Source organism: Procambarus clarkii, chromosome 27 (genome assembly GCF_040958095.1).
Source record: "Procambarus clarkii isolate CNS0578487 chromosome 27, FALCON_Pclarkii_2.0, whole genome shotgun sequence".
NCBI classification, from domain to species: domain Eukaryota; kingdom Metazoa; phylum Arthropoda; class Malacostraca; order Decapoda; family Cambaridae; genus Procambarus; species Procambarus clarkii.
The window spans coordinates 27457152-27482435 of record NC_091176.1 but is presented as its reverse complement, the minus strand read 5'-3'; the positions used below and the strand labels follow the sequence as shown (position 1 = coordinate 27482435).

The 25284-nt window shown below is 46.5% G+C and overlaps 1 protein-coding gene across 2 annotated transcripts in view; it reads right to left on the bottom strand.

Annotated features, from left to right (window-relative positions):
- Nost (Nostrin) overlaps positions 1 to 25183 on the bottom strand; it is a 164333-nt gene extending 139150 nt beyond the window's left edge. Inside the window, exon 1 of one of the 2 annotated variants that reach the window (XM_045749080.2) lies at positions 21906 to 25183. In XM_045749080.2, coding sequence (XP_045605036.1) covers positions 21906 to 24593 — 2688 coding nt within the window. In that variant the 5' untranslated portion in view covers positions 24594 to 25183. The remainder of the gene's footprint in view (positions 1 to 21905) is intronic. The other variant, XM_045749081.2, reaches the window with a different exon arrangement.
- Between the last annotated feature and the right edge of the window lie 101 nt (positions 25184 to 25284).

Sequence of the window (25284 nt, the reverse complement as noted above, 5' to 3'; positions counted from 1 at the left end):
GGGTTCACCATAACCCGTGCTACTTGGAACTTTTAATGCCCAGTATTTGACTAAAACAACAACAAGGCTCTGTAACCGCGTGTTGTTGGGTAACCCCGGCGGCCACACATCAGCTCCAGTAGCCATCTGTCCCCTGACCTGTGCCAGGACGCTCCGCTACCCTCATGCCAGGCACTCCTCTACTGTATCTCAGCGCCTCCTATCTTCACACTGTGACGCACCCAGCTGTCCTCGGTATGAAATAACCTCGGTGACGCAGCCGACGCATGGAACCACCTCACACTGACGCAGCCGCCGCATGTAGCGTCTCACAGTGACGTACGGAACCACCACAGGCAGTGACGCAGGCGACGCATGGAACATGTCAACATCAACCGCCTTACTCAACCTTCACCCATATCATCGCATTACTTAACCCACACCTGTTTCACAGATAACCTGCCTTCCTGCACGAGCATAACATGAGGTGGTGGATCACTGACAGTCGCACCGTTGACAGACAGTTCGGGTCCGGGTTCAACGTGCCGCGTGTCTCCCAGGGCAGAGGAACTGCTAACGCACACTCCATGTCCTGCATTACGTTAGTGCACAACAGTGTCTGTTGACAACATGACTTGTGGCAGGTGTGGGGAAGGTGCAAATAACTTTAGCTTACAGAAGGCATTTACAGCCATCCTCTCTATTATAATAATAATAATAAATTTCTATTCGAACACTAAAGTATTCTTTAGTGTTCTCGGATCCAGTTGGAGATGTCTTCGCAAATGAGATATTGAGCTAGCGTGAAGTACCAATGAGAATGGTACTTCAGTGCCAGCGAGAGGCTTCTGGGGTTACACAAGCCACCTGCTAGAGTCTCCAGATGGACTCTGGTACTGGATGTGTGCGAGATATGTCTCGGCTACGTAGAAAAGGAGGCTGTATCCACCATTTGGAATGCTGAACTTAGTTAGCCTAGCAAGGGACGAGGAGACACCGTGCCGGGCAGGCTTCAGGCAATACACAAACGCCGTTTGTCATGACTCCCGCGTTGAAAGAGGAACATCTGGTGGCGTAGGAGCGGTTGACTGAACTTGGTGGTGTGCAGGTGATGTTCATCCAACTCTACAACACTTCCAGAATCGAAAGTGTTCTTCATGTGAGAGGAACAACTGAGAACTGTAATGATTTCCAGTAGCGGTGGGAAGGTGGTATCGTCAGTCAGGTATGGCTAAGATGGCAGGAGTGGAGAGTGGTCAAGGTGGACGGGTGACTACCACGCTCCGTGGACAGTGCTGGTCACGGACGGTCTTACTCAACATTATGGACAACTTTTTATTTTACAACTGTGACACTGGAGACGAAAGGCAGTCAAGAGTGGCGACATCTAAGATTAATTTTGTTTTTGTATGTATTACCTCGTATTATTGTAATAAACTCGTGTTTTACTGTATTAAATTATTGTATTACCTCGTATGTATGTATGTATTAAATATTCATATTATTGCCTTCATTTCTTTACATAAAATTAACCATTTGAGGAAAAATAAAGAACCTGACCTGGGATAATAACAATTAACAAAAGTAGTAATAAATGAATGAACATGAAGGGACGCCAGAGAAATACTAAAGGCATACATAAATGTCACAGTTGTAAAATAAATAGTTGTCACAGCAATTTTCGATGCTAAATGAAAGCTCTATTAATGTTTATATTAATACAATAAAACTAATGGTAAAGAGACAGAGCCTAGGCAGGTGGAGTACCATCTGCTGCCAGTAGTCGAGGGAGGAACCAACACCCTAAGCATCGTTGCATGGTCCTGTTGAGTTGCAGACTCAACAGGACCCTCGAGTAGGATCGAGTTCTCCTTGCAAGTGTGGCAATTTCCGGATGGGTAAAAACCTGTGAGGGGGTGAGGGGGCTGGTGGGTTTGTTGAGGGCACAATGATGACGGGTTCACTGTAGCGGAGAGAGAGAATCTTCAGCTACGTTGACGAATATATTGCTGTTAAAGTGTCCACAGTGTTTTATTAACAGTAACCATGTAACGGTGCCCATGAGCTGTGGTGGTACTGTACAGTGTCGCAGTCAAATCAAAGTATGCTAAGTACTCATCCCATTGTGCTCACTTATTTGTGCTGTTAGGCGAGATTACATGTACTAGGTCAGAGCACCTGGTAGTGGACGCCGCACTCGAGTACTGATGAACTCGTCTTCGACAAGGTTCAAGCATGTCCAGTACCGCCGTCTCTCTCCTGCTTCAGATGCTGTAAGTCATCACCTGACATTTACCTAAGAGTCGGGTCTCAGAGTTCTACTCCCTTAGCCTGGCCTGGGGCCACCTTGTTCAGTGATAACTTGATCTAGGAGGCTGTTGCTTGGAGCTTACAGACGAACATTTGTGTTTTGAATTCGCTGAAGGACACTAACAAAGACTCCTTATGGTACAGAACACGACCTCAGGATCTAATGACGGTATCATTTCCAGTGTGTCTCTGGATCAATGCAGCTGAGCGCGTCTGCACCAGGATGGTTTATTACATTTTTAAATTTTGCCCCGAGGGGCGAGTTTATTGGGCAGCGCCACTCATCCTGTGAGTGGACACACCGCCATAGTGACAGTATTGGGCAGCGCCACTCATCCTGTGAGTGGACACACCGCCATAGTGACAGTATTGGGCAGCGCCACTCATCCTGTGAGTGGACACACCGCCATAGTGACAGTATTGGGCAGCGCCACTCATCCTGTGAGTGGACACACCGCCATAGTGACAGTATTGGGCAGCGCCACTCATCCTGTGAGTGGACACACCGCCATAGTGACAGTATTGGGCAGCGCCACTCATCCTGTGAGTGGACACACCGCCATAGTGACAGTATTGGGCAGCGCCACTCATCCTGTGAGTGGACACACCGCCATAGTGACAGTATTGGGCAGCGCCACTCATCCTGTGAGTGGACACACCGCCATAGCAGCATGTACAACACTCCCCAATAGGAAGAACGCCCGCTGGGTTGTTCATCCTGTCACTTGTACCCAGACACAGCTGGGACTTGCTTAACTGTCTCAAGTGAACAACTCCTCAAACAAGAAGATTAACACCTATCAACCCTTAAAAGCTTACGTTATCTTGCGGGTGCAAAATGGGGAAATCTTTTAAGAACAGTATCAATATTTGACAAATAGTGTTTTCCTAACTCAAACAATGTGGGGCTTATTATGCTATACATATTCCTAATGTATTGTTGTCAAGTAAGGCTGTAGTTGGTGTTGGGTGTGTGTGAGAGTAGCCAGCGGGGCGGGGCGGGGCCGTGCTCTAAATAAAGCCCTAACCTGCCACTCTTAGTCCTAGGCCAGCCTCGCCTCGCACCGTGATGGCTGCCCCTCTCCTGAGAGTCATTTGATCAAGTGCGCCACGATATGGCTCGCGGGAAGGGGGGGGGGGGTGTCGATATCAGGGGTGAGAGAATGGCGGATTTTAAAGAGATTCTTAATCAAAATTACTACAAAAGGAGCATTGTAGTGAAGAGTGTGCAGGTGAGGTGAGAAAGGCGCGCGCGCGCGGAGGGGGGGGGAGAGAAAGAGAGAGAGAGAGAGAGAGAGAGAGAGAGAGAGAGAGAGAGAGAGAGAGAGAGAGAGAGAGAGAGAGAGAGAGAGAGAGAGAGAAAGTAGAGCAAGGAGGCTGACACCAGTTAAAGTTAGTATACAGGAGATGTAAAATCAAATGCCATTTTTTTTAGTCCCAGTGAGATATTTGGTACTCTTAAAAAAAACAAGCGAGTTCAGTGCCCCTCTAACATACGTGTTCAGTAAATCAATAAGCTTTTAGAGGTGTTACATAAGTATGGAGAGCTACCAACACACCTCGGGGGGGGGGGGATGAGTATGGGGCGAACAATATCCTAGACTATCACCCAATTAGCTTACAAATCGAAAGTGGATGCAACAATAGCAATCTCAACTTGTATTCACCTCGAAAGACATTAAAAATAAAAAATAGCCAGCGTGCAGGTCGCTATTGCAGATGAAGCAATAGAGTATGGTATTAATGTGTATTTGATTATTGATCACGTTTAAGGTAACCGCTATGACACTGCTGTGCTGGAAGGGGCTGCTTTGGGGGAGCGCGCGGCGGTGGACGTGTCGTACTGGCTCGTGAAGAGGTACTACGGGCTCACCATAGCCCGTGCTACTTGGAGCTTTGTTCCAGGTAGCGAATCTTTAACAACAACAAACTGGCTCGTGTGAGGTGTAAATGGTTGCCGGGGACGAGGGAGCCGACACACAAGTCGGGCTGGAATACGAGACAATACCGTCTCGTATTCCACTGTCACTCAGCGGGCACAGTGTCCAACAGCAATGCCAGTGTAACGTCATCAACGTCGAACCAAGGCCACTCTTGCATAGTGTGGGCGCGCACACTATGCAAGAGGTGCCACAGGTAGACAGGCCTCGGGGCTCGGCTCGTGAAGCCTTAATCTCTTCACAAAATACCTCATCAATCATGACGAAGGTGCGACCAGCACATCAACTGTAACACAAATTTTAACCCAACACTGAAATACTGCAGCGCTGCTTCAGTCATCATACATCAGAGATAAACAATGGAAAATACAGTAACCAAGTGGATAAAAGACATTTATAAAGGTGATATCAACTATCAAATCAAGACAGAAACAGTGACGCTGGAGTCTAGATAAATTTATATTTAGAAAGAATATAAGTGTAGATGGTTGGTTAATTACGAAGCGCCATGAAGATCTTAACTTTGGAGGTTTTATGAATAGGGTCCTCAGACACACCGGTGTCTGCTTGGACACGTACACCAGTGTCAGTGGTTGGAGGACCCAGGTGGCTTTCCAATCCTCAGTTGAGGGGACCAGGTGGCCTGCCAATCCTCAGCTGATGGGACCAGGCGGCCTCCCAATCCTCAGCTGAGGGGACCAAGCGGCCTCCTAATCCTCATCTGAGGGGACCAGGTGGGCTCCCAATCGTCAGCTGCCACCCGCCCACCAACCGGTGCCAACAATGACAACACGGGCGGTGGTCGAGCAAGACCCGCGTATAGAGAGCTAGAGGGCGGGCGAGCGTCTGGTCTCCAAATGGTGCAAGTGACGCATATAATGACAGAAAACCCCAACAAGCTTTGTAACTAAGACAAATACCAGACAAATTACAAGACTTTCACCAAACAATCAGTCGAGAAAGTTTTTTCTTCCTCGAGAGACAGAGAGGAAAAAAAGTCTTAGATGGCGCAAGAAATAAAGTTGGATACTGAGTGCAGCCGTACTTGGCACGGGTTGGAACCTTTGCCCTCTGCTTCCTATGTCAGTGCACCTCTGGGGGGAGGTGGTGCACTGCATGTCTGGGGGAGGTGGTGCACATGCGCACACTGCATGTCTGGGGGGAGGTGGTGCACATGCGCACACTGCATGTGTGAAACACAAGCGAGAACTCGGGGACCTCAGAGAGACGCCAGGAACGCAACAAGTCTATTAAGGAGTTAAATCTCACATCACTAGAAGGCTGTTATGGACTAGGCTTCGGCTTAGCATACATTGAAGAATAATTTTAGAAGTTCAGAAAAACTCATAATTGAGTACGTGAGCAGCGAATGGAAGGAAATAGTACTGTGTGCTAGAGGTCCTGGCACGTATGTGTGTGTGACAGATGTACAGGCACGTGTATATGTGTGTGGCAGATGTGCAGACACGTGTGTGTGTGTGTGGCAGATGTGCAGGCACGTGTGTGTGTGTGTGTGTACTCAGTTGTGCTTGCGGGGGTTGAGCTCTGGCTCTTTGGTCCCGCCTCTCAACTGTCAATCAACTGGTGTACAGATTCCTGAGCCTACTGGGCTCTATCATATCTACACTTGAAACTGTGTATGGAGTCAGCCTCCACCACATCACTTCCTAATGCATTCCATTTACTAACTACTCTGACACTGAAAAAGTTCTTTCTAACGCCTCTCTGGCTCATTTAGGTACTCAGCTTACACCTATGTCTCCTTGTGCGTGTATCACCCGTGTTAAATAGTCCATCCTTGTCTACCCTGTCAATTCCCCTGAGAATCTTGTATGTGGTGATCATGTCTCTCCGAGCTCTTCTGTCTTTCAGCGACGTGAGGTGCAGTTCCCTCAGCCTTTCCTCGTAACTCATGCCTCTTAGTTCTGGGACTAGCATAGTGGCAGTGTCCCCTATTTGTGCTTGCAGGATAGAGCATTGACTCTTGGATCCCGCCTTTCCAGCCATCGGACAGCAATGACTCCTGTCCCATGTCCCCTCGTTCTGTTATGATTACATGTGAACATTTCATCTATTTCCACTTTGTCAATTCCCCTGAGTATTTTATATGTTCCTATCATATCTCCTCTCAATTTTCACACACCCCAGTGTGTGTGTGTGTGTGTGTGTGTGTGTGTGTGTGTGTGTGTGTGTGTGTGTGTGTGTGTGTGTGTATGTGTCTATGTGTGTGTGTGTGTGTGTGTGTGTGTGTGTGTGTGTGTGTGTGTGTGTGTGTGTGTGTGTGTCTATGTGTCTGTGTGTGTGTGTGTGTGTGTGTGTATGTGTGTGTGTGTGTGTGTGTGTGTGTGTGTGTGTGTGTGTGTGTGTGTGTGTGTGTGTGTGTGTGTGTGTGTGTGTGTGTGTGTGTGTGTGTGGTAGAGATACAGGTGCGTGTTTACGCGAGGCAGACGTGGAAGGGGCGCGAGTTAATTCTGTGATTATATTGTTACTGCTTAAGGCGGCCAGGAGCAGCGGATCACACCTTCGCCAAATACCTCGCAGTGCTCCTCATAGTGAGAGCAGGCACGGGGGAGAGGGGAGGAAGGAAGGAAGGGGGGAGAGAGGGGGGGGGGAAAGAAAGCAACCCGTTCTCGCAAATTCGTAAAGTCAATATTGACTTATTAACTACGTGCATAGGTGATATACTAAACATAATAGATACCCTTAAAAAGATTCATAGAAAACACTGACCTTACCTAACCTTGTTAGTATCTTAAGATAAGCATCTTATTGCTTCGTAATTACAATTATTACTTAACCTATACCTATTATAGGTTAGGTAATAATTGTAATTACGAAGCAATAAGATGCTTATCTTAAGATACTAGCAAGGTTAGGTAAGGTCGGTGTTTTCTATGAATCTTTTTAAGGGTATCTATTATGTTAAGTATGTCACCTATGCACATATTTAATAAGTCAATATTGACTTATTAAATTTGCGAGAACGGGTTGAAGAAAGAGAGGGAGAGAGTGTGAGGGTACAGAGAACAACTGCCGCAGACGACGGGTATACACAGTCCTCTCGCAACCAAATCATCCCTGGGCTGGGGTGGGCGACGTTTGGGCACGTTTGCTCATGCTTGCCGCCTCTGTTCACCTAGCAGTAAAATGATCCTCAGGAGTTAGGCAACTGTTGTGGAGTGCATCCTGGGGGGGAAGGCCAGTTGACCAAGGGTTACCTCGATAAGTCAAACCTGCTTCCTATTCCCGACTACTAGGAACAATTAGAATACATGTGAAGGTCACATGAATCGGTTCATATTGCAGCTATAATGTCTTGTAGAGAAAGGCTGAGGTGATAGACAGATGCCGACTTCTCGCCGGTAAAGGTATTCAGATCTAATTGAGATAGACAGCTTTAACTGTGTACGAAAGGCAAAAATCATAAGTGTGCTGTACTCCCTTGTAGTCCCACACCAGGGTCCTGTAGTCTTACACCAGGGTCCTGTAGTCCCACACCAGGGTCCTGTAGTCCTACACCAGGGTCCTGTAGTCCTACACCAGGGTCCTGTAGTCCTACACCAGGGTCCTGTAGTCCCTTGTAGTGTCCTACAATAGACTAGAGCCGCCACCTGGTAAGCTCTTGACCAGAAGAGGAGAAATCATTCGCTGTTTGTTTTTTCTCTCACGCCACGAGGGAGGGGGGAGGGGGGGAACACGCTTTCTCTTCACCATACTATGTGAGGGCTGCCACTAGGGGGGAGTTGTGAGGGCTGCCACTAGGGGGGAGTTGTGAGGGCTGCCACAAGGAGAGGGCGTGGTGGGGCAGGGCCTGGTGAAGCAAGGTGTGGAGGGACTGTGAACACTGAAGCAGGTTCTGGTGGGCAGGGCGTGGTGAGGCAGGGCGTGGTGAGGCTGGGCGTGGTGAGGCTGGGAAAAGACAAGTTCCATTCCTTGTCTTGTATGACCTGAATTTGAATGGATGGTGGCAGCTACTTTTTCATCTTCAACCAGGATCAGGGAACAGTGAGGGTGGGAGGGAGGGCGTGGTGGAGCATGTGAGGGGGAACACTCTGGACAACACTAGCCGCCATGGTCAACAGGTGGTGTGACGCCACACTCCAGTGGTCTCACACACCACAACTCTCACACTATATAAACGCAATCACAAAAGCATTCGGCGACACACTAAGAGTAACCAGTCAAATGTCAAACAAAAGTGTTGACTATTACATCTCCGTTCATGGTCGAGTTATTTTAGATAATATATATATATATATATATATATATATATATATATATATATATATATATATATATATATATATATATATATATATATATAAATCCCTCCGTATACATCTCCAGCGTCGACCTGGAGGGAAAACTTCACCTGAGTCACACAAAGGTCGACCACCTCGGGGGGTCTGGAGAGATGAGGTGGGGGGGGGGGTCGTGCTCGACTGGTCGTTCCCTATACACGACTCTTTCGTCAGCATAGGGGGGGGGGGGACGAGTGGTGCCGTCTCACGAGGTCAGCCGTGTCCACTTATGGGGTGTTTATAAAGTCAATTATTATTAAAACATTTCACAGATAGTTAGAAAGGCGGGGTCCAAGAGCTAACAGCTCTGCAGTAATAAAACAGGCAAAAAGGTGAACGTGGACACACACACACACACACACACACACACACACACACACACAGTACTTAATGAAACAGACAGAGAGAAAGATCTAGGAGTTGATATCACACCAAACCTGTCTCCTGAAGCCCACATAAAGAGAATAACGTCTGCGGCATATGCGAGGCTGGCTAACATCAGAACGGCGTTCAGGAACCTGTGTAAGGAATCATTCAGAATCTTGTACACCACATATGTAAGACCAATCCTGGAGTATGCGGCCCCAGCATGGAGCCCGTACCTTGTCAAGCACAAGACGAAGCTGGAAAAAGTCCAAAGGTATGCTACTAGACTAGTCCCAGAACTAAGAGGCATGAGTTATGAGGAAAGGCTGCGGGAAATGCACCTCACGACACTGGAAGACAGAAGAGTAAGGGGGGACATGATCACAACCTACAAAATCCTCAGGGGTATCGACCGGGTAAACAAGGACGAACTTTTCAACACTGGTGGGACGCGAACAAGGGGACACAGGTGGAAGCTGAGTACCCAAATGAGCCACAGAGACGTTAGAAAGAACTTTTTCAGTGTCAGAGTAGTTAGCAAATGGAATGCATTAGGAAGTGATGTGGTGGAGGCTGACTCCATTCACAGTTTCAAATGTAGATATGATAGAGCCCAATAGGCTCAGGAATCTGTACACCAGTTGATTGACGGTTGAGAGGCGGGACCAAAGAGCCAGAGCTCAACCCCCGCAAGCACAATTAGGTAAGTACAATTAGGTAAATTAGGTAAGTACACACACACACACACACACACACACACACACATACATTTAGTGCAAATATGATTTGACACAATGAGAGAATGAAGTCATTGCACTAAACTAGTAACAGTTCCAGCTAACAGTCGACCCCCTCAAGCACATCTAGGCCAAAATAAAAATCGAAGCGTTGAAACATACTCAAGACATACAAGATTCTACAAGTGACTGACAGCTGAGATAAACACGAGAGGTCCGGTATGCGATAGAGCCAGGCGGCAGCTGCGGACACAAGCCTAACTATATCAATAAACGTTCAGAATTTCCCTCCAGACCATAGAGCACAGATCCCAGGAGCGTGCCAGGTAGACTGGGAAGCAAGGCACGAGAGGGCTCAAGGAGTCCTTACAAACACCCAGATGTTTTAAAGGGGGGGGGGGGGGGGTCCTGGAGCTGAGGTTCGACCCTATAAATATAACTGACAAAATACTCAATATATCAATGTTTTATATACACACATATTACGTTGGGCGGTATACTGAGTTATAAATAAATCTCCCTTCAAGAAGCCAAGCCCTGAGGCTGAGAGAGAAGCCAAGCCCTGAGGATGAGAGAGAAGCCAAGCCCAGAGGCTGAGAGAGAAGCCAAGCCCAGAGGCATTTAAAGAAGCCACATAACAAGAGTGTAATACAGAGTACCAAGAGAATAGTAGAAGAGTGGGGCATGTCTGGGCACAGTGAGGGCCAGTTTGGCTGAACACTGAGAATGTATACCTTTTACAGGCGCTCACCAGGACTTTTACACGCGCTCACCAGGACATTTACAGGCGCTCACCAGGACATTTACAGGCGCTCACCAGGACAGGTCAGGTCAAGTGTATGGGAGATAACAATCCTCCCCAGTTATGTTGTCGCCTTGATAATCTGCGGGGGATTACTGTTCTACATCAAATGATGCCAAACGACCTCACGCACCCGAATAGTTCTATATACGATCAAGATATGAATACAGAGAGTGAGGATTTTGGGGTGAGGGCATTGTGTACTCACCTAGTTGTGCTTGCGGGGGTTGAGCTTTGGCTCTTTGGTCGCCTCTCAACCGTCAATCAACTGTTGTACAGATTCCTGAGCCTACTGGGCTCTATCATATCTACATTTGAAACTGTGTATGGAGTCAGCCTCCACCACATCACTTCCTAATGCATTCCACCTGTTAACTACTCTGACACTGAAAAAGTTCTTTCTAACGTCCCTGTGGCTCATTTGGGTACTCAGTTTCCACCTGTGTCCCCCTTGTTCGCGTCCCACCCGTGTTAAACAGTTTATCTTTATCGACCCTGTCAATTCCTATGAGAATTTTGTAAGCAGTGACCATGTCTTCCCTTACTCTTCTGTCTTCCAGTGTCGTGAGGTGCATCTCACACAGCCTTTCCTTGTAACTCATGCCTCTTAGTTCTGGGACTAGTCTAGTGTGTGCGCGCGCCCCCAGCCAAACGCTCGCTAGCGACGATAAAATTATTCCAAATATAAGGCTAATATCACATCATTAAGCCTCATTAGCGACCAGGAAAAGCAGGTATAAGCTTTTACGGTAGCAAGCACGAGGACGGTAGAGCAGGCAGAGGGTATAAATACCCACACGGGACCCCTCTACCCACACCTCTAGCCCTCACGGACACGCATACACCCACTACATGCACATACACACACGCGCACACACGCACACACCCACACAAACTACTGAGAGCTTAGTAGTTTCAAAGCGTTATACGACAAAGAGTGCTGGGAAGACGGGACACCTGGAGCATAGCTCTCATCCTGTATCTACACCTATGTACACACGCGCGTGCGCGCAAAATCATTAGGCGGAACCCCCCCCCCCCCCCCCACATTAATTAAACAACAGTAGTAAAAGCGAAACTCGGACACAATCTCTAAACCTTTCAACAACATTTAAGCGAAAAAAAACACAGATAAACAATGACTCACACATACACTAACGAACGCACAAGCACAGACGGCACGCGCGTGCATACACTCTCAGACTCGCACTCTACCAAATCCCAAATTAAACGAGTGACAAAAACTACGGAAGCAAGCAAGAGATGCTTTCCTGGGAGCACAGGTGTGGTTAGCCAACACTGTACTCACACTGCTGCACTGCCTTACGTGTACTGGTGGTGGACATGTGTGTGTGTGTGTGTGTGTGTGTGTGTGTGTGTGTGTGTGTGTGTGTGTGTGTGTGTGTGTGTGTGTAATCTCCTAATTGTTCTCATCTAATTGTGCTTGCAGGGATTGAGCTTCAGCTCTCTGTTCCAGCTTGTTAAGCTTCAATCAACTGGTATACACCTGGAAAAGCCTATTGGGCTCTATCTATACATTTCAAACTCTGTAAAGAGTTTGCCTTCAATTGCTTTATTATATAGTGCAATCCGACCCTTGTGGTAGCGCCGCTGGTGGTACTTGTTACCTCACTCTAATCCAGCTTGTACTCAACAATGAAGAGTACTGGCATAGTAGCTATTTGGTCGAAAGTTCCAATATGTAGTGATGGATCGTTGCAAAATTGACTTCTGTATTATTCAATTTGGACAAACTGTAAATTTTGTTAACAGCAACACAAATATATGACCTAATGTAACCTCTCCTAGCAAGCCTAGGCCTAATATGTACTATATTAGGCCATCTTAGGCCTAATATAGTACATATTCTGTATGTGTTATACTAGGCCTATTAACATTTGTTTGATTTTTAGCTACATTTTCCAGATTCTGTAAAATTATCAGTACAGAAAGCGCCTTACTGGAGGTCCATCACTACATACTGGTACTCTCGACACAATAGGTACTATATGTACTGTCATTTCAGGAGGATGGGTTGCTAGAACCACGTCCACTCTCTCTTATTGCGAGCCTCCTGACTGTGTTTATCCATAACAAACAAGCATGTTTCTCAAGCAGGAAGCTTGCACACACACACACACACACACACACACACACACACACACACACACACACACACACACACACACACACACACACACACGCGCGCACACACACACACACACACACACACACACACACACACACTTCTGCTTTCTAATAATCGAGGCAGATACATTCTTCCTTCCCTCATTCCCCCCCTCTCTCCCTCTCTCTCTCTCTCTCTCTCTCTCTCTCTCTCTCTCTCTCTCTCTCTGTGTTGTCCTCTCCTTATTTAACTCTTAAAAGGTAGTCAGACAGGACCTCTTTTCCCTTTACTGATGTTGTATTTAAAGATGAGTATTTAAATAAATATTGTATTGTATATTGTATTTACATAAATGTATTTGGAGTTTGCTGAGGATACTAATTACTGGAACTGGTTTGTAGGTAACCAGTTCTTGTGTTCGTCCCTTGTATACAGGCACTATAGTCCCCGATTTCCCAATTTGGGGTAAATTCGTTTTGTAAGGAGTTGAAGACAAGGAAATGGTCTACAGGAAGCTTTAGCTGCCTCTGTCAGTACCATGGGAGAAATAGTGTTTGGATCTGAGGTTTTCCATCTCGGCTCCTCCTCCTAACTTGACCTTAGTCCATTAAGTGTTACTTCTCCTTCAGTGAAGTTTTTCTTCTAGTGAAGCTTGCAGTTTTACATCAAGGGGGGGAGGGGGGGGGCCAGCTCTAATTCCTGGAACCGTACTTCTCATGTTTATCACACACACCTTGCATCTCTTGTTTGATTTAATCTTATTTTCCCCCTACTACTCATCATCATCTTCCTCATGCGTGTGTTTTTTCTTGTGAGAAGCGGTGGTGGTGGGGGAGAAAACTGGCAGCGTGTGCACCGGGGAAACTTTCCCGCCACTTAGGTTAATCTTGTAGCATGACGGTAATGTGGGGGGCCCCCAGACACGCTCCCGAGGGCCTCCATTAGCACAGGAACTGGTTGGTACTCGGGACGGACCTCGACGCACTTCTGCTGTTTGTCTAAGTCTCGTCTATGGTAGTCCCACCAGGCGTTGTATGGGCGCGCGCACACACACAGGCAGCGATAATCACCACCACGCCCATATCTGCTGTTACAATCACGCCCATATCTGCTGTTACAATCACGCCCACACCTGCTACAATCACCGCCACGCCTACACCTGCTACTACAATCACCCCCCCCCCATGTCATTGTCTTACTTGACATCAATGTAGCAAAACTGAATACTTCTTCAGCCTAAGATTCAACAACAAATTATATATACGAACTATTTACAAGGTACAGTTATCTTAACTCAGCAGACATACTGATGATTTTAGAGCTTTATTATTATTATGATTATATTACTATAATATATAATATAAAGTTAGTAATAATGCTTTGTCTTAGTACAGATTTTGGCGATTAATTGGTACATTCTTCCAATACGCAAGGCGTTTCCGACAAGACTTTGAACAACCCAGCGGGTTTTCTTCCTATTGGGGAGTGTTGTACATGCGGCTATGGCGGTGTGTCCACTCGCAGGATGAGTGGCGCTGCCTGATAAACTCGCTCCTCGGCGCAAAATTTAAATTTCCTCCATCACAGCCACTAGAGGAGGAGGGAGAGGGGGACCCACATGTGTCTCAGGGGTCACTGGGGCTACTACACCCCCCCTCCCCAGCCACACCTCCCCTCGAGGTCATGACCTTCATCCGGACAACAGGGGGAGGGGGCCTGAAACCCCCTACACACACAGCACCACAAGCTAGAGTGTAGAGACGCAAGCAGCCCCACCATGGGCCCAGGCAGCCCCACCATGGGCCCAGGCAGCCCCACCATGGGCCCAGGCAGCCCCACCATGGGCCCAGGCAGCCCCACCATGGGCCCAGGCAGCCACATGTAGCCTCCACCTCCCAGCAGTGCTTGCCAACCCTTCACATGAACCCGCATGGCCGCCTCCTCAACACTATTTTGGTCCGAACCTTCGTGACAATAATCAACAACCTGAAATAATCTTATCCTCGTCGTCTGGGGGGGGGGGCAGTATTTGGTGTAAGACAGTAAAGGTGAGGTTGGGGACGCGAGTGTGGGAGGTGTCTGGGGGAGACCCAGGAGCCTGGCTCTCCTCACACTGCCAAAATATTAAATATGTACCCAACTCAATCAATGATAAATCAACCAATTAATCCATGGGACAACTGGGATCTATCAGTTGATTTGGTAAACGCACTCAAGATAGTATACACAATACATTATTAAAACAGTTAACACTGTGCAGCATCACTGAGAGTACTCAGAGTATGGGTAACGATGTGTATCAGTGCTATACCGACGGCTCTGTAGAAGAAGGTGGACGATGTACCGGATGTGCATGTAATATATTTGAACAATCTTCTCTCGTACATACAGCAATGAAGCGCATCAATGACTGGGCAAGTACAACTCAAACCGAACTTGCAGGCATATAACTTGCCCCTGAATTTTTAAAAGACAAAGGCAGTGGACTTATATACTGTGACTCGCAGAGTGCACTCCTGGCATTGAACGTACATAGTAGTGACACCCAGAAAATAGTTCGTGATATTCGAATGAATGTTTTAGCTGCTAAAGAAAACAGTTTTGAAATTCCTATGGATACCATCACATGTTGGCATCTCAAGGCATGACACTGTTGATATGCTTGCTAAGACAGCCTGCAGAAAACCAGTGGTAGAAATTGATATGGGTGTTTCATTAGCAGTGACAAAGAGAATACTTAAACAAATATCTAATGAAAATCTCACCGACCTAACAAATTCACAAAGACCTGAAAGTTGTAGCATTAAATATTATGATAGATATCGTGAGGAGACATTCACATATGGGACTAATAGAGCAAGAACCCGGCAATGTGATGTTATAGTGGCCAGAATACGCCTGGGATATAGACGTATCTGGCAGCTTTCTCAAAACCCAAATGTCGAGTACACAATGTGTCAACTTTGTGAAAGAGAAAACATGCACTCTCTTGAACATTATATTGTAGAATGTCCCATATTGACTGACTTTCGCCCTCCCGGGCTAAGGTATACTGAATTGATATATTGAACTTGTACCCAAGATTGACTATGTAATACATCTATTATACAATGTATTGTACCTATACAATATGTAATACATCTATTATACAATGCATGTACCTATAACCTGAGCTTGTAAAAGCATCTTAATAACCTTCACTGGTTAAGTGTTTAATATCACACTAGTTTCTACAGAAACTATCTTACCCTGTCAAAGTAGGAGAGACATAGGTGTATGTATATATATGTGGTTATGTGTAGGTATATGTGTACATAGGTGTATGTGTGTGTATTTGTATACAGGGTATGTGGAAGCTGGTCAGAAGCGCATTTCTCCTTTGTAAACGCACATTAGTGTAGTAGTAGTAGGCATCCATCAGTCTCAGGAGACTATGGAGTTGCGCTCTGGTTGTCGATCTGGACATTACGTCAAAACACACCTCGAACACTGTTTATGTAGGACAGACGTAAATCTGTGTGTTTATGTTTGTTGGTCAGCTTAGCATTTTAAAAGCACTACAATCATCACCTGTGGTTGATTGTTCAATAAATCGCCTAATTATATGTTTAACAGATCTCTAACCCTGTCCATGGACAGAAGAAAATAAATATATGCTGGTTAGCATTGTAAATGTATGGCCACGTCTGTGGTAGACAGTAATAATAATACAAAAGAAGTGCCTGATGCCGGTGCCACGACACAAGTTGACACGTGACACCCGGAAGCGCCTTCTCTGGGGTGCTGTTACCCGAGGTGTGACTGGGAGCTGGAGTTGTTGCAGAGAGCCTGAGTGCAAGTGCATGTGGACCACCGGGGTCTCCACGACAGCACTTAAGCCCTACACTTATGAGAGCAAACATGCTCAGATACTAGAGGGCTTCAGTTGTGGCGCTGGAGACTTACTTTGGTGGGTTATACAGTGTAGTCTGCAAGTGTTCGGGCAGTGATGTGTTCTACCTCGAGGGTATCAATACGTGTAGCCCCCTGATACACTACTAAGAGTATATCAACACATGTAGCCCCCTTAGCACAACGCTACCAAGAGTATACTAACACCTGTAGGGGGTGAGTACATGTAGCCCTCTTAACACAACACTACCAACAGTATACCAACACGTGTAGCCCCCTTAACACAACACTACCAACAGTATACCTACACATGTAGCCCCCTTAACACAACACTACCAACAGTATACCAACATATGTAGCCCCTTAACACAACAGTTTACCAACACGTGTAGCCCCCTTAACACAACACTACCAACAGTATACCAACACGTGTAGCCCCTTAACACAACACTACCAACAGTATACCAACACGTGTAACCCCTTAACACAACACTACCAACAGTATACCAACACGTGTAGCCCCCTTAACACAACAGTATACTAACACATGTAGCCCCTTAACACAACACTACCAACAGTATACCAACACGTGTAGCCCCCTAACACAGCACAACTAAGAGTCCTGTTTTACCTTCAACTGTTTCCGTCGCTTCACAGCTTTGATCTTCCGTAGAAGCTGCAGAGAATATCCCAGGATGCAGGCATGGAAAGAGCACAGGGAACATGAGTAAAGATATTGACCTGACTTCCAAGAGTATCGCTACGACATCGGAACAGGGCGAAAAGGCACATGGGGTGGAGATATTGATCCGGTCTGGGATTCACTAAGCTCACCCGAGAGTGGTGTCCCTCATTCGAGATACGAGGGACGACTCTCTTAAGTGTGTTTTATGAATACCGGGAGGTTAATATTAGCGGAGATGGGATACCGTGATGTTTATTATTCAATTTCTATCGTTATTAGTAACTATTATTATAGTGATAATGTGAATAAACACAATATTTATCAATAAAACAACGACTAAAATTATACATTATGATAAGTCTTAGATTGCTTTAATAAATTGGATTAATCAGAACAACAACAACACAGTAGTCACCCTGATGCCTTATTCTTGCCACACTAGGTGACCCTGGCGTCCCTAACCACACTAGGTGACCCCTGGCGTCCCTAGCCACACTAGGTGACCCTGGCGTCCCTAACCACTAGGTGTGGTTATCTTGTGTGTCTGGTGGTTCAGCGGTTCGTTATCTTGTGTGTCTGATCAACTTTTCCTCAACAACTGTACGAAAGTGAGGCAGCGACATCACAGCGCTAGCTTGAGGTAAACAAGCGCCTGATCTGCTTCAATGTTATTGTTCTCGCCTTGTCCAGCTATTCAGCAGAACAAGCCCCTAACGGTGAACAAGTCTAACGGTGAACACCTGTAACGGTGAACAAGTCTCTAACGGTGACACTTGTGCCGTCACCGACAAATGTGCGAGACACTCACTCTCAAGTGCGCAATTTTCTCAAAATAAAATCCATGAATTTTGCCAGAGCTTACTGTGTATACTTTGAAGTATCTTTAAAGTGAAGATCAAGACCTACTCTCAGGCGATTTCTGGAAAAGATAAAAAGTGTTCTTTCGAATTAATTTTTGGAAAAGCTTTAAGAGCTCCTTCTTAAGTTACTTTCTTTTGGGTGAACATCAAGTGCTTTTCCCGGTGACTGAAAGTTCGCTTGCTTGATTGTTCTTACAAATAATACAGTACTGAGATCGTGAACGGCTAACACAAAGACCTTTATAGCGTCTGTTGTGGACTCTCAACCATCGTGAACAAACGGAAGCAATTAATGAACACTCGCAATGAACAATATCGCCAAAAAAGATAGACCAAGCAAAAGCTGCCTCGAGGAATGTTCTAAGCACCAATAGTCAAGTAATTTTGGGCAACAGCCACACAGAAGAAGCTGTCAGTGAAGAAAAAGCCACTAAACCTGAAGCCGTAGATTGAATTCTTCGACAGATCGACACCCCCTCTGGCCATGAGTACGATCTAATGGCCATATATCTCCTCTTATTAGCGCAAGGAAACTAATCATCGGGATGAGAGAACGTGTACAGCTTCAAGGTTACAAAGACAAACAAAACATTATCACAAATATCACCCAGCATTTAATTCCCGTCACGAGCAGGGAGTTGATCAGCGGAGCCTGGCCGCCACACGTGGGTCGGCGCCGCCACGCTGGGACCAGTTCTCAACACCCGCCATATATAGTAATGCCATACACTTTTGTTTTCTGTTACATGCATTCCTGGTTAGCAGCACCCGTGACGACGCAGGTCGGGCTCTTGGACCGACACACAAGCTCTTGGGCGGTACATTTAGCCTCGCGTGGAGCTAATTAGCAGAAGAAAGCAGGGATAAGCCAGTTCGACTGTAGAGCGCTTGGAAGGGATGTGAGGACCAGGAGCTGGGATAGAACGGAGGAAAGAAATGCTGCCTGATCACTTGGATCGTCGGGGACCGAACTCATACCTGCAAGAATCAGATCTTGTCTGAGTACATGCCTAGCTTAGCTCTTGTTGTTCCAGTACAAGCTTAGCTTAGCATTTATTGTTCTAGTACAAGCCTAGTTTAGCTGTTGTTAGTTCAGTATAGGCCTAGTTAAACTTATGTCGCTTCAGTACGAACCTTGCCTAGCTCTAGTCTCTACAAGCCTAGTTGACCTCTTCTTGTTCCAGTACAAGTCTAGTTTAGCTTTTGTCGTTCCAGTACAAAACCAACGTAGTTCTTGTTCTTTTCAGTACAATCCTAACTGAGCTCTTGTAGTTCCAGTACAGGCCTAGCTAACAGTAATTCGAATTCCCACGGAACTTTTATTTCGCTTCACCTTACGCCATGGTAAACTCATCTATTTCCACAATAACTACATTGAAAGCTTTATCAAAACCATTAACTTAGCCTAGGGCGGTTTACTAAATTTCTCTGTATACATAATTTAGCATAAGGTTATTGTGGCGCTTTCGAGCATTAAATATCTGGAAATATTAAAAATGAAACGAGTTGATATCTAATTGAATTGAAAGTTGTTGAATTCTAACTATCTGTAACTACAGATAGTTAGAAAAAACAGCATGTGGTATTTGTGTAGTAACCAATTTTGTTTTGTATTAAAAGCCTCAACAAACGGTGTAATTCAAATTTTGTGAGAACTGTATCTACTTGGCTTCACTGTGCGAGACACACAAGTCAGTATGCGCGCCGGAAGCCTCTCAGTTGGCTGGTTTCCCTGTCACAAACCATTTTTTTAATCACCTTACTGGCTTCCTTCCAAGCACCCAAACACCCTAAGTTAGACTATTATTCTTAGTAAGTAATCCGTGCCTATCGACTAGTTCCTTAATGTACACAAAAGTTGCATCTAATAAATAGATTTACAAGAATAAAAGTTGAGATGTCGTGAGAATTTGTCGATCGTAACGAAATAAGAGTTTATATTGATCTTGGAGTAGGAAACTACAAACAATTTGACCTTGATACGTGGTGTAACGCGTGCTACACCCTGTAACAGATAGTGGTTTAATAAACGATTTTATAAATACATTTACCAAAAGATGGGGAAAACTTTCCGATCATGTTCAGAATTTGTGATCATGAATACAATTGCGTCCAGAGCCTTGACGAATCACTCACTGACCTTGACCACAACGCCGCAATCATGTAGAGCAATTAGCACAATACTCGCTGAATCGACCAAACACTTACAGTCCTGCTTTCTCCACTTCAGATCATGGCCGAACTCTCTCAAACTGATCAACCCCGAGCTGACGCACGCTCGTGCTGTGTGGCTCACAGCGGCCGCGTCTCCCACTTAATATTCCTCTTAAACTTATAAATAAAGCTTTTGGATTACCTATGTATACATTCTAAATAGGTCAGTGGCACTCAGAATAAAGTACTGATTTTGTCCTACATCAGATGATTAACAAGAGGATCGTGTGTATTAATTCTGAGCGATCAGGGGGCTATTTGTGGATTTCAAGTGTCTCCATAAAGGGAGTAGAAATTGGATACATCCAGAAAAGGTAACCGTTTCTAGCCTGTTAGGGGAAGGGAAGGGAATTATTAGGGAAAAGCGCCAAGCTATAACGACCATATAGCACTTGGAAGGGGTCAGGATAAGGATTTGGGATGGGACAGGGGAAAGGAATGGTGCCCAACCAATTGGACGGTCGGGGATTGAACGCCGACCTGCATGAAGCGAGTTTCTGGCCTGCAAGACTCTGAATATACCCAGCCATATCACCTGCCCATTACAAAGCGTTCAACCGCCTCTCTCTTCAATATATAAAATGTTCATTATATTTCACACTTTTACGGGCTATTCATGCCCGTGCCACCTCTTGGCGTGGCTTAATCTTTATCAATCAATCTTCACACTTCCATCAGCGTGTTACCCTTCGAAAAGTCTTCACTGTTTACGTAATGAATTAACTAAAATTATAAACAAAACTTTGATTTTCACATTTCTAGAACGATGAAGCAAAGTATGATCTAGTGTCACCTTGAGTTTATATCAGATATGTTTCCCAGTGGGCTGAACGGTAGAGCGACGGCCTCGCTTCCTGCAGGTCGACGTTCAATCCCCGACCGTCGAATTGGTTGGGCACCATTCCTCCCCCCCCCCATCCCCCGCCCCATCCTATACCTTTATCCTGATCCCTTCCAAGTTTAATAGTCATAATGGCTTGGCGCTTTCCCCTGATAGTTGCCTTGCTTTGCATTATGCTCGATATTAATTGGTATATTTCTCTGATTAGATCGGATTTTATTACGATTACGTTGTAATAATTTAATAACGTTTTGTTCAATGTCATATTTTTAATGGAACGTAATTGTCACGTGTTCCTCTACCAGCAACTTTTTGTTATAAGACTTTTGTAATATCGTGGGCAAGTGTGGGCTGGTGTCTGGGTCTCTAAGTAACGCAATTTAAAATATCGTTATAAACTTTGCTGGAAAATGTTGTATTGATCAATAAACTAAACCCTTTCGTAAATCACAGTAAAAAACATGACAGATTAAAAGAGAAAGAGAGAGAGAGAGAGAGAGAGAGAGAGAGAGAGAGAGAGAGAGAGAGAGAGAGAGAGAGAGAGAGAGAGAGAGAGAGAGAGAGATCTAAGTAACGCAATTTAAAATATCGTTATAAACTTTGCTGGAAAATGTTGTATTGATCAATAAACTAAACCCTTTCGTAAATCACAGTAAAAAACATGACAGATTAAAAGAGAGAGAGAGAGAGAGAGAGAGAGAGAGAGAGAGAGAGAGAGAGAGAGAGAGAGAGAGAGAGAGAGAGAGAGAGAGAGAGAGAGAGGAGAGGAGAGAGAGAGAGGAGAGAGAGAGACATCACATCACCATCACCCATGAGGCTAGAGTGAGAGCCTAATGAGAGTTTTCCCTTACCGATTTGTGAAAGATGACTCTCTGGATCCAGGTAGTGTCTGTGATGGTTCCCTGGACTCGCTGGGCGTACGGCCTGGCCAGCGTACCCATCTTGTTGATGACGGTAGCTGCTCGCGTTGACTTGGAGTTGATGAGTACTCTGAGCGCGGTCACTACGTTCAGCGCATTGGCATACACCGTTGCTGTCTTCCTGCTTATTTTGCCAGGAGACTCTCCTCCGGTCTGCTGCTCCCTGAATTTGCGAGTGAGCGAGGCGTATCTGGGGTCATTCTCGTCGTCCAGGGCGATGACGAACTCGTCTTGCGAGAAGTTGGGTACATCGGCGTAAACAGTTTCAGCATTGTCTTCGTTGTCATCCACGTAACGTAGCTCGTCCATACTGATGGAAGATGGGACAAGAGCCTGTTCCGCTTCTAGCACGGCATCTTCGTCTGCCTCCTCAACTCGTCGCAGATTCTTGGGTACATCGTAGGTCGATAGAAGCTTTGCCAATACCTCTTTCTTAGACATATCGTCTATCTCGGCATGAGAACCAATACGGCGACTTACTGCCTCTAGCTCTTGTGCTAACTCCTCCACTAGCTGACTTAGTTTGGCCCGCCCTGTTGACTCAGTATCCGAGTTCTCTAAGAGTGAGGAATCTGACGCTACCAGAGGCCGGGGTTCGGGAGATTCGATCGGCGACTTCGACTTGGAAACACAATCTGCTTGTCCAACATGCTTGATCTGTGTCTGTGTCGTTGGGCTCACTGACGCTGTTTTGCTTGACTGTTTCGATGAAGGAACGACTGGGGCACTGTCAACGATGGGCCAGGTAGGTGCATACGAGGACATCGGTGATGAAGGAGATGTTGGCGAAGAAGTTGATGCTGGCGATGAAAATCCCGTAGGAGCAGCGTAGCCTGGGTTATTGATGGTGATAACTGCTGGACGGCTCGGGGAAATTTCCCCGACTCTCACAGTTACCTTGCCATAGTCGGATGAAGTAGAACTTTGACTGTAGACAGATTCGCGCTTTTGTTCAGCTTCCTCTCTAGGTGTGAGAGGCAGAGGTTTTGTGTATATATGTTCTTTATATTTAATTTTATTGTAGGTTGGTTCCCTTGGCAAGGTTGCGGTATCTTTACACACCTTACTGTAGACAGGTTCTCTCGGCAAGGTGCTGCTTCTTGAGTCTTTCGGGTGAATTTTGCTGTAGATGGGTTCGATTTTGGGGGGAAAAGAAGGGGCACCAGTGCATACAGGAGCAAATGGGCTGGTTGGGCTGCCTGAGGTGATGAGTGGGCTGACGGGGCTGTTGGGCACGAGTGGACTCCCAGGATCTCTAGGCTTTACAACACTGTAAATAGGCTCGGGCTTCACCACCCCAGCGCCACCGCCCTGAGAAGTGTTTTTGTCTTTATTTGGTTCAATAGGCTGGAAACTGGTTTCTATCGTGAGTTTCGGCTTGATCTTCGCGTAAATCGGTTCCTTGGAGGTGTCCTTCCTTCTCATTATCCTACTGTAGATGCTCTCTTTTTTGGTGACATTGGTCTTCTTGACCTCTTGAGTGGTAGTACTGACTACAGTCGTCGACGTTGAGGTGCTCGACGTAGAAGTTTCTACTTTCGTCTCGACAGCCGCTTCTGTTATCACTTTCTTCTCCGGGATGACTGAAGTGAACGCTGAAGTGGTCACGGGATGCTCGGGTACAGTGTCGGTAAACTCCTGCCGAGATGGTGGCTTGTCTTCTGTCGTAACCGAGGTCAGTGAACATTTGTTTTCTTCAGAGTTTTCAGGTTTTACTGAAGTAAGTTCAGAGTTATGCTGAACGCTCTCATTGTTTTCTGTGGTGAAGACTGGTGTACTCTGCTCTGTACGCTCTGAAGATGTAGGAGTAAATGCTGATTGTAAATAGGTACTGTCGCATTTGGCATCGGACAATGTGACATCAGAGCCCGAGAAGTAGCCAGAGGTAAGACTCTCAGCTCTACAAGTGGAGGAGATACTCAGTGTAGTCGAGGTACTTTCCACGGCCCTCCTCTTGACCACGCCTCTACCAGCGCTCTGACGATGGGTCACCTGCCCAGCCGCCGTCAGCGTCTCCACACAGGCGTTGCCTTCTGCTTCATCAGGTTCCTGTCCCTCGCCGTCTGTGGACACATCCAATAACGCCTTTTTGTCGCACACGCCCACTGTTGCCTCGTCTGTTATCTGAGGCTCCACTTTTAGACGCTTATTTTTCATGCTTTCTGTTATCTCCGCTATTTTCTCCACTTCTTTCATCACTTCAGACACGAGACTTCCGCCACCTTCAACAGAGGAAGTCGGGCGCTTCAGACTGTTATCATCAATGGTAAGATTGTGTGGCGAAGCGGCCACTTCGGGTTCTTTACTGTCGTCTACAGCATCGGACGAAGACGTGGCACCAGAAGCCTCTAGCCACTCCCCAGAGGCGCTGTCGTCAGCGTCAGGCTCACAATAACTATTAGGTCGTGAACCCGAAGCTGGGTTCATGGTTTCATCGGCATCGCTGGTAGGCCGGGAGTCGGCTCTCGAGGACCGGACGGAGCCAGGAATATCCCCGTCAGACACTGGAGTATTTCCAAGGGGCGCGCTCTTCCGCTGCTGCGATTTAGAGCGTCGCGAGGAAGACAGCTTGTCTACAGACATGCTCAGCCGGTGCTTGATGTTGCGTAATTTATCCATTTTGCTCTATTAATGAGCGCCAGACCAAGCGAGTCAACACTCGTGTTCAACACTAATACAAACACTTCTTCCTCCGTCAGAGGACCTCTCCCACGTGTTGCTCGAGGAGCCACCAATGCTGAAGGCGCCGCACTTCGCGGCTCACTTGTCAGAGTGCTCGCCCAGTAACATGAACTTACAGAAGTGGTAAGGGAAGCTCAACATGTGACTGGGTTCAGTGTAAATCCTGGTAGTGCGTAGGATGTCACAGGGGGGGGAAGAGCCGGGCGTTGACGGGCTGCACGTATCAGATTCCCCCCATCCTGGTTGGTAACAAGATCAAGGAGCGCAGTTCCTAGTTTCCACGTAGCGACTTGAAGTTAATTTACTATTTTACCGTATAACTGCGACTATTCCCTTAGTGCTAAGCTACATCCTGGCTACCGTTTAAGAGACGTAACTGTCATTTTCTGTACCCCACAGACGCAGACAGCTGTCTCACGCGCTTTACGAGTCCCGACACCTGCCTGACGGTAATGGAGCAAGGCGGCGGCGGGGAACGCTGGTTCGGCCCGCGCCTTCTCTCACCACTCTACCCGATAACTGACTCTCCCTGGCACCCGGTGCCAGCCACACAGTGCTCAGAGGGGGAGGAGTGCCACGCTGCCAGCCCCCACAGGCAGATGGTGTGCCAGGGGGGGGGGCCAACCTA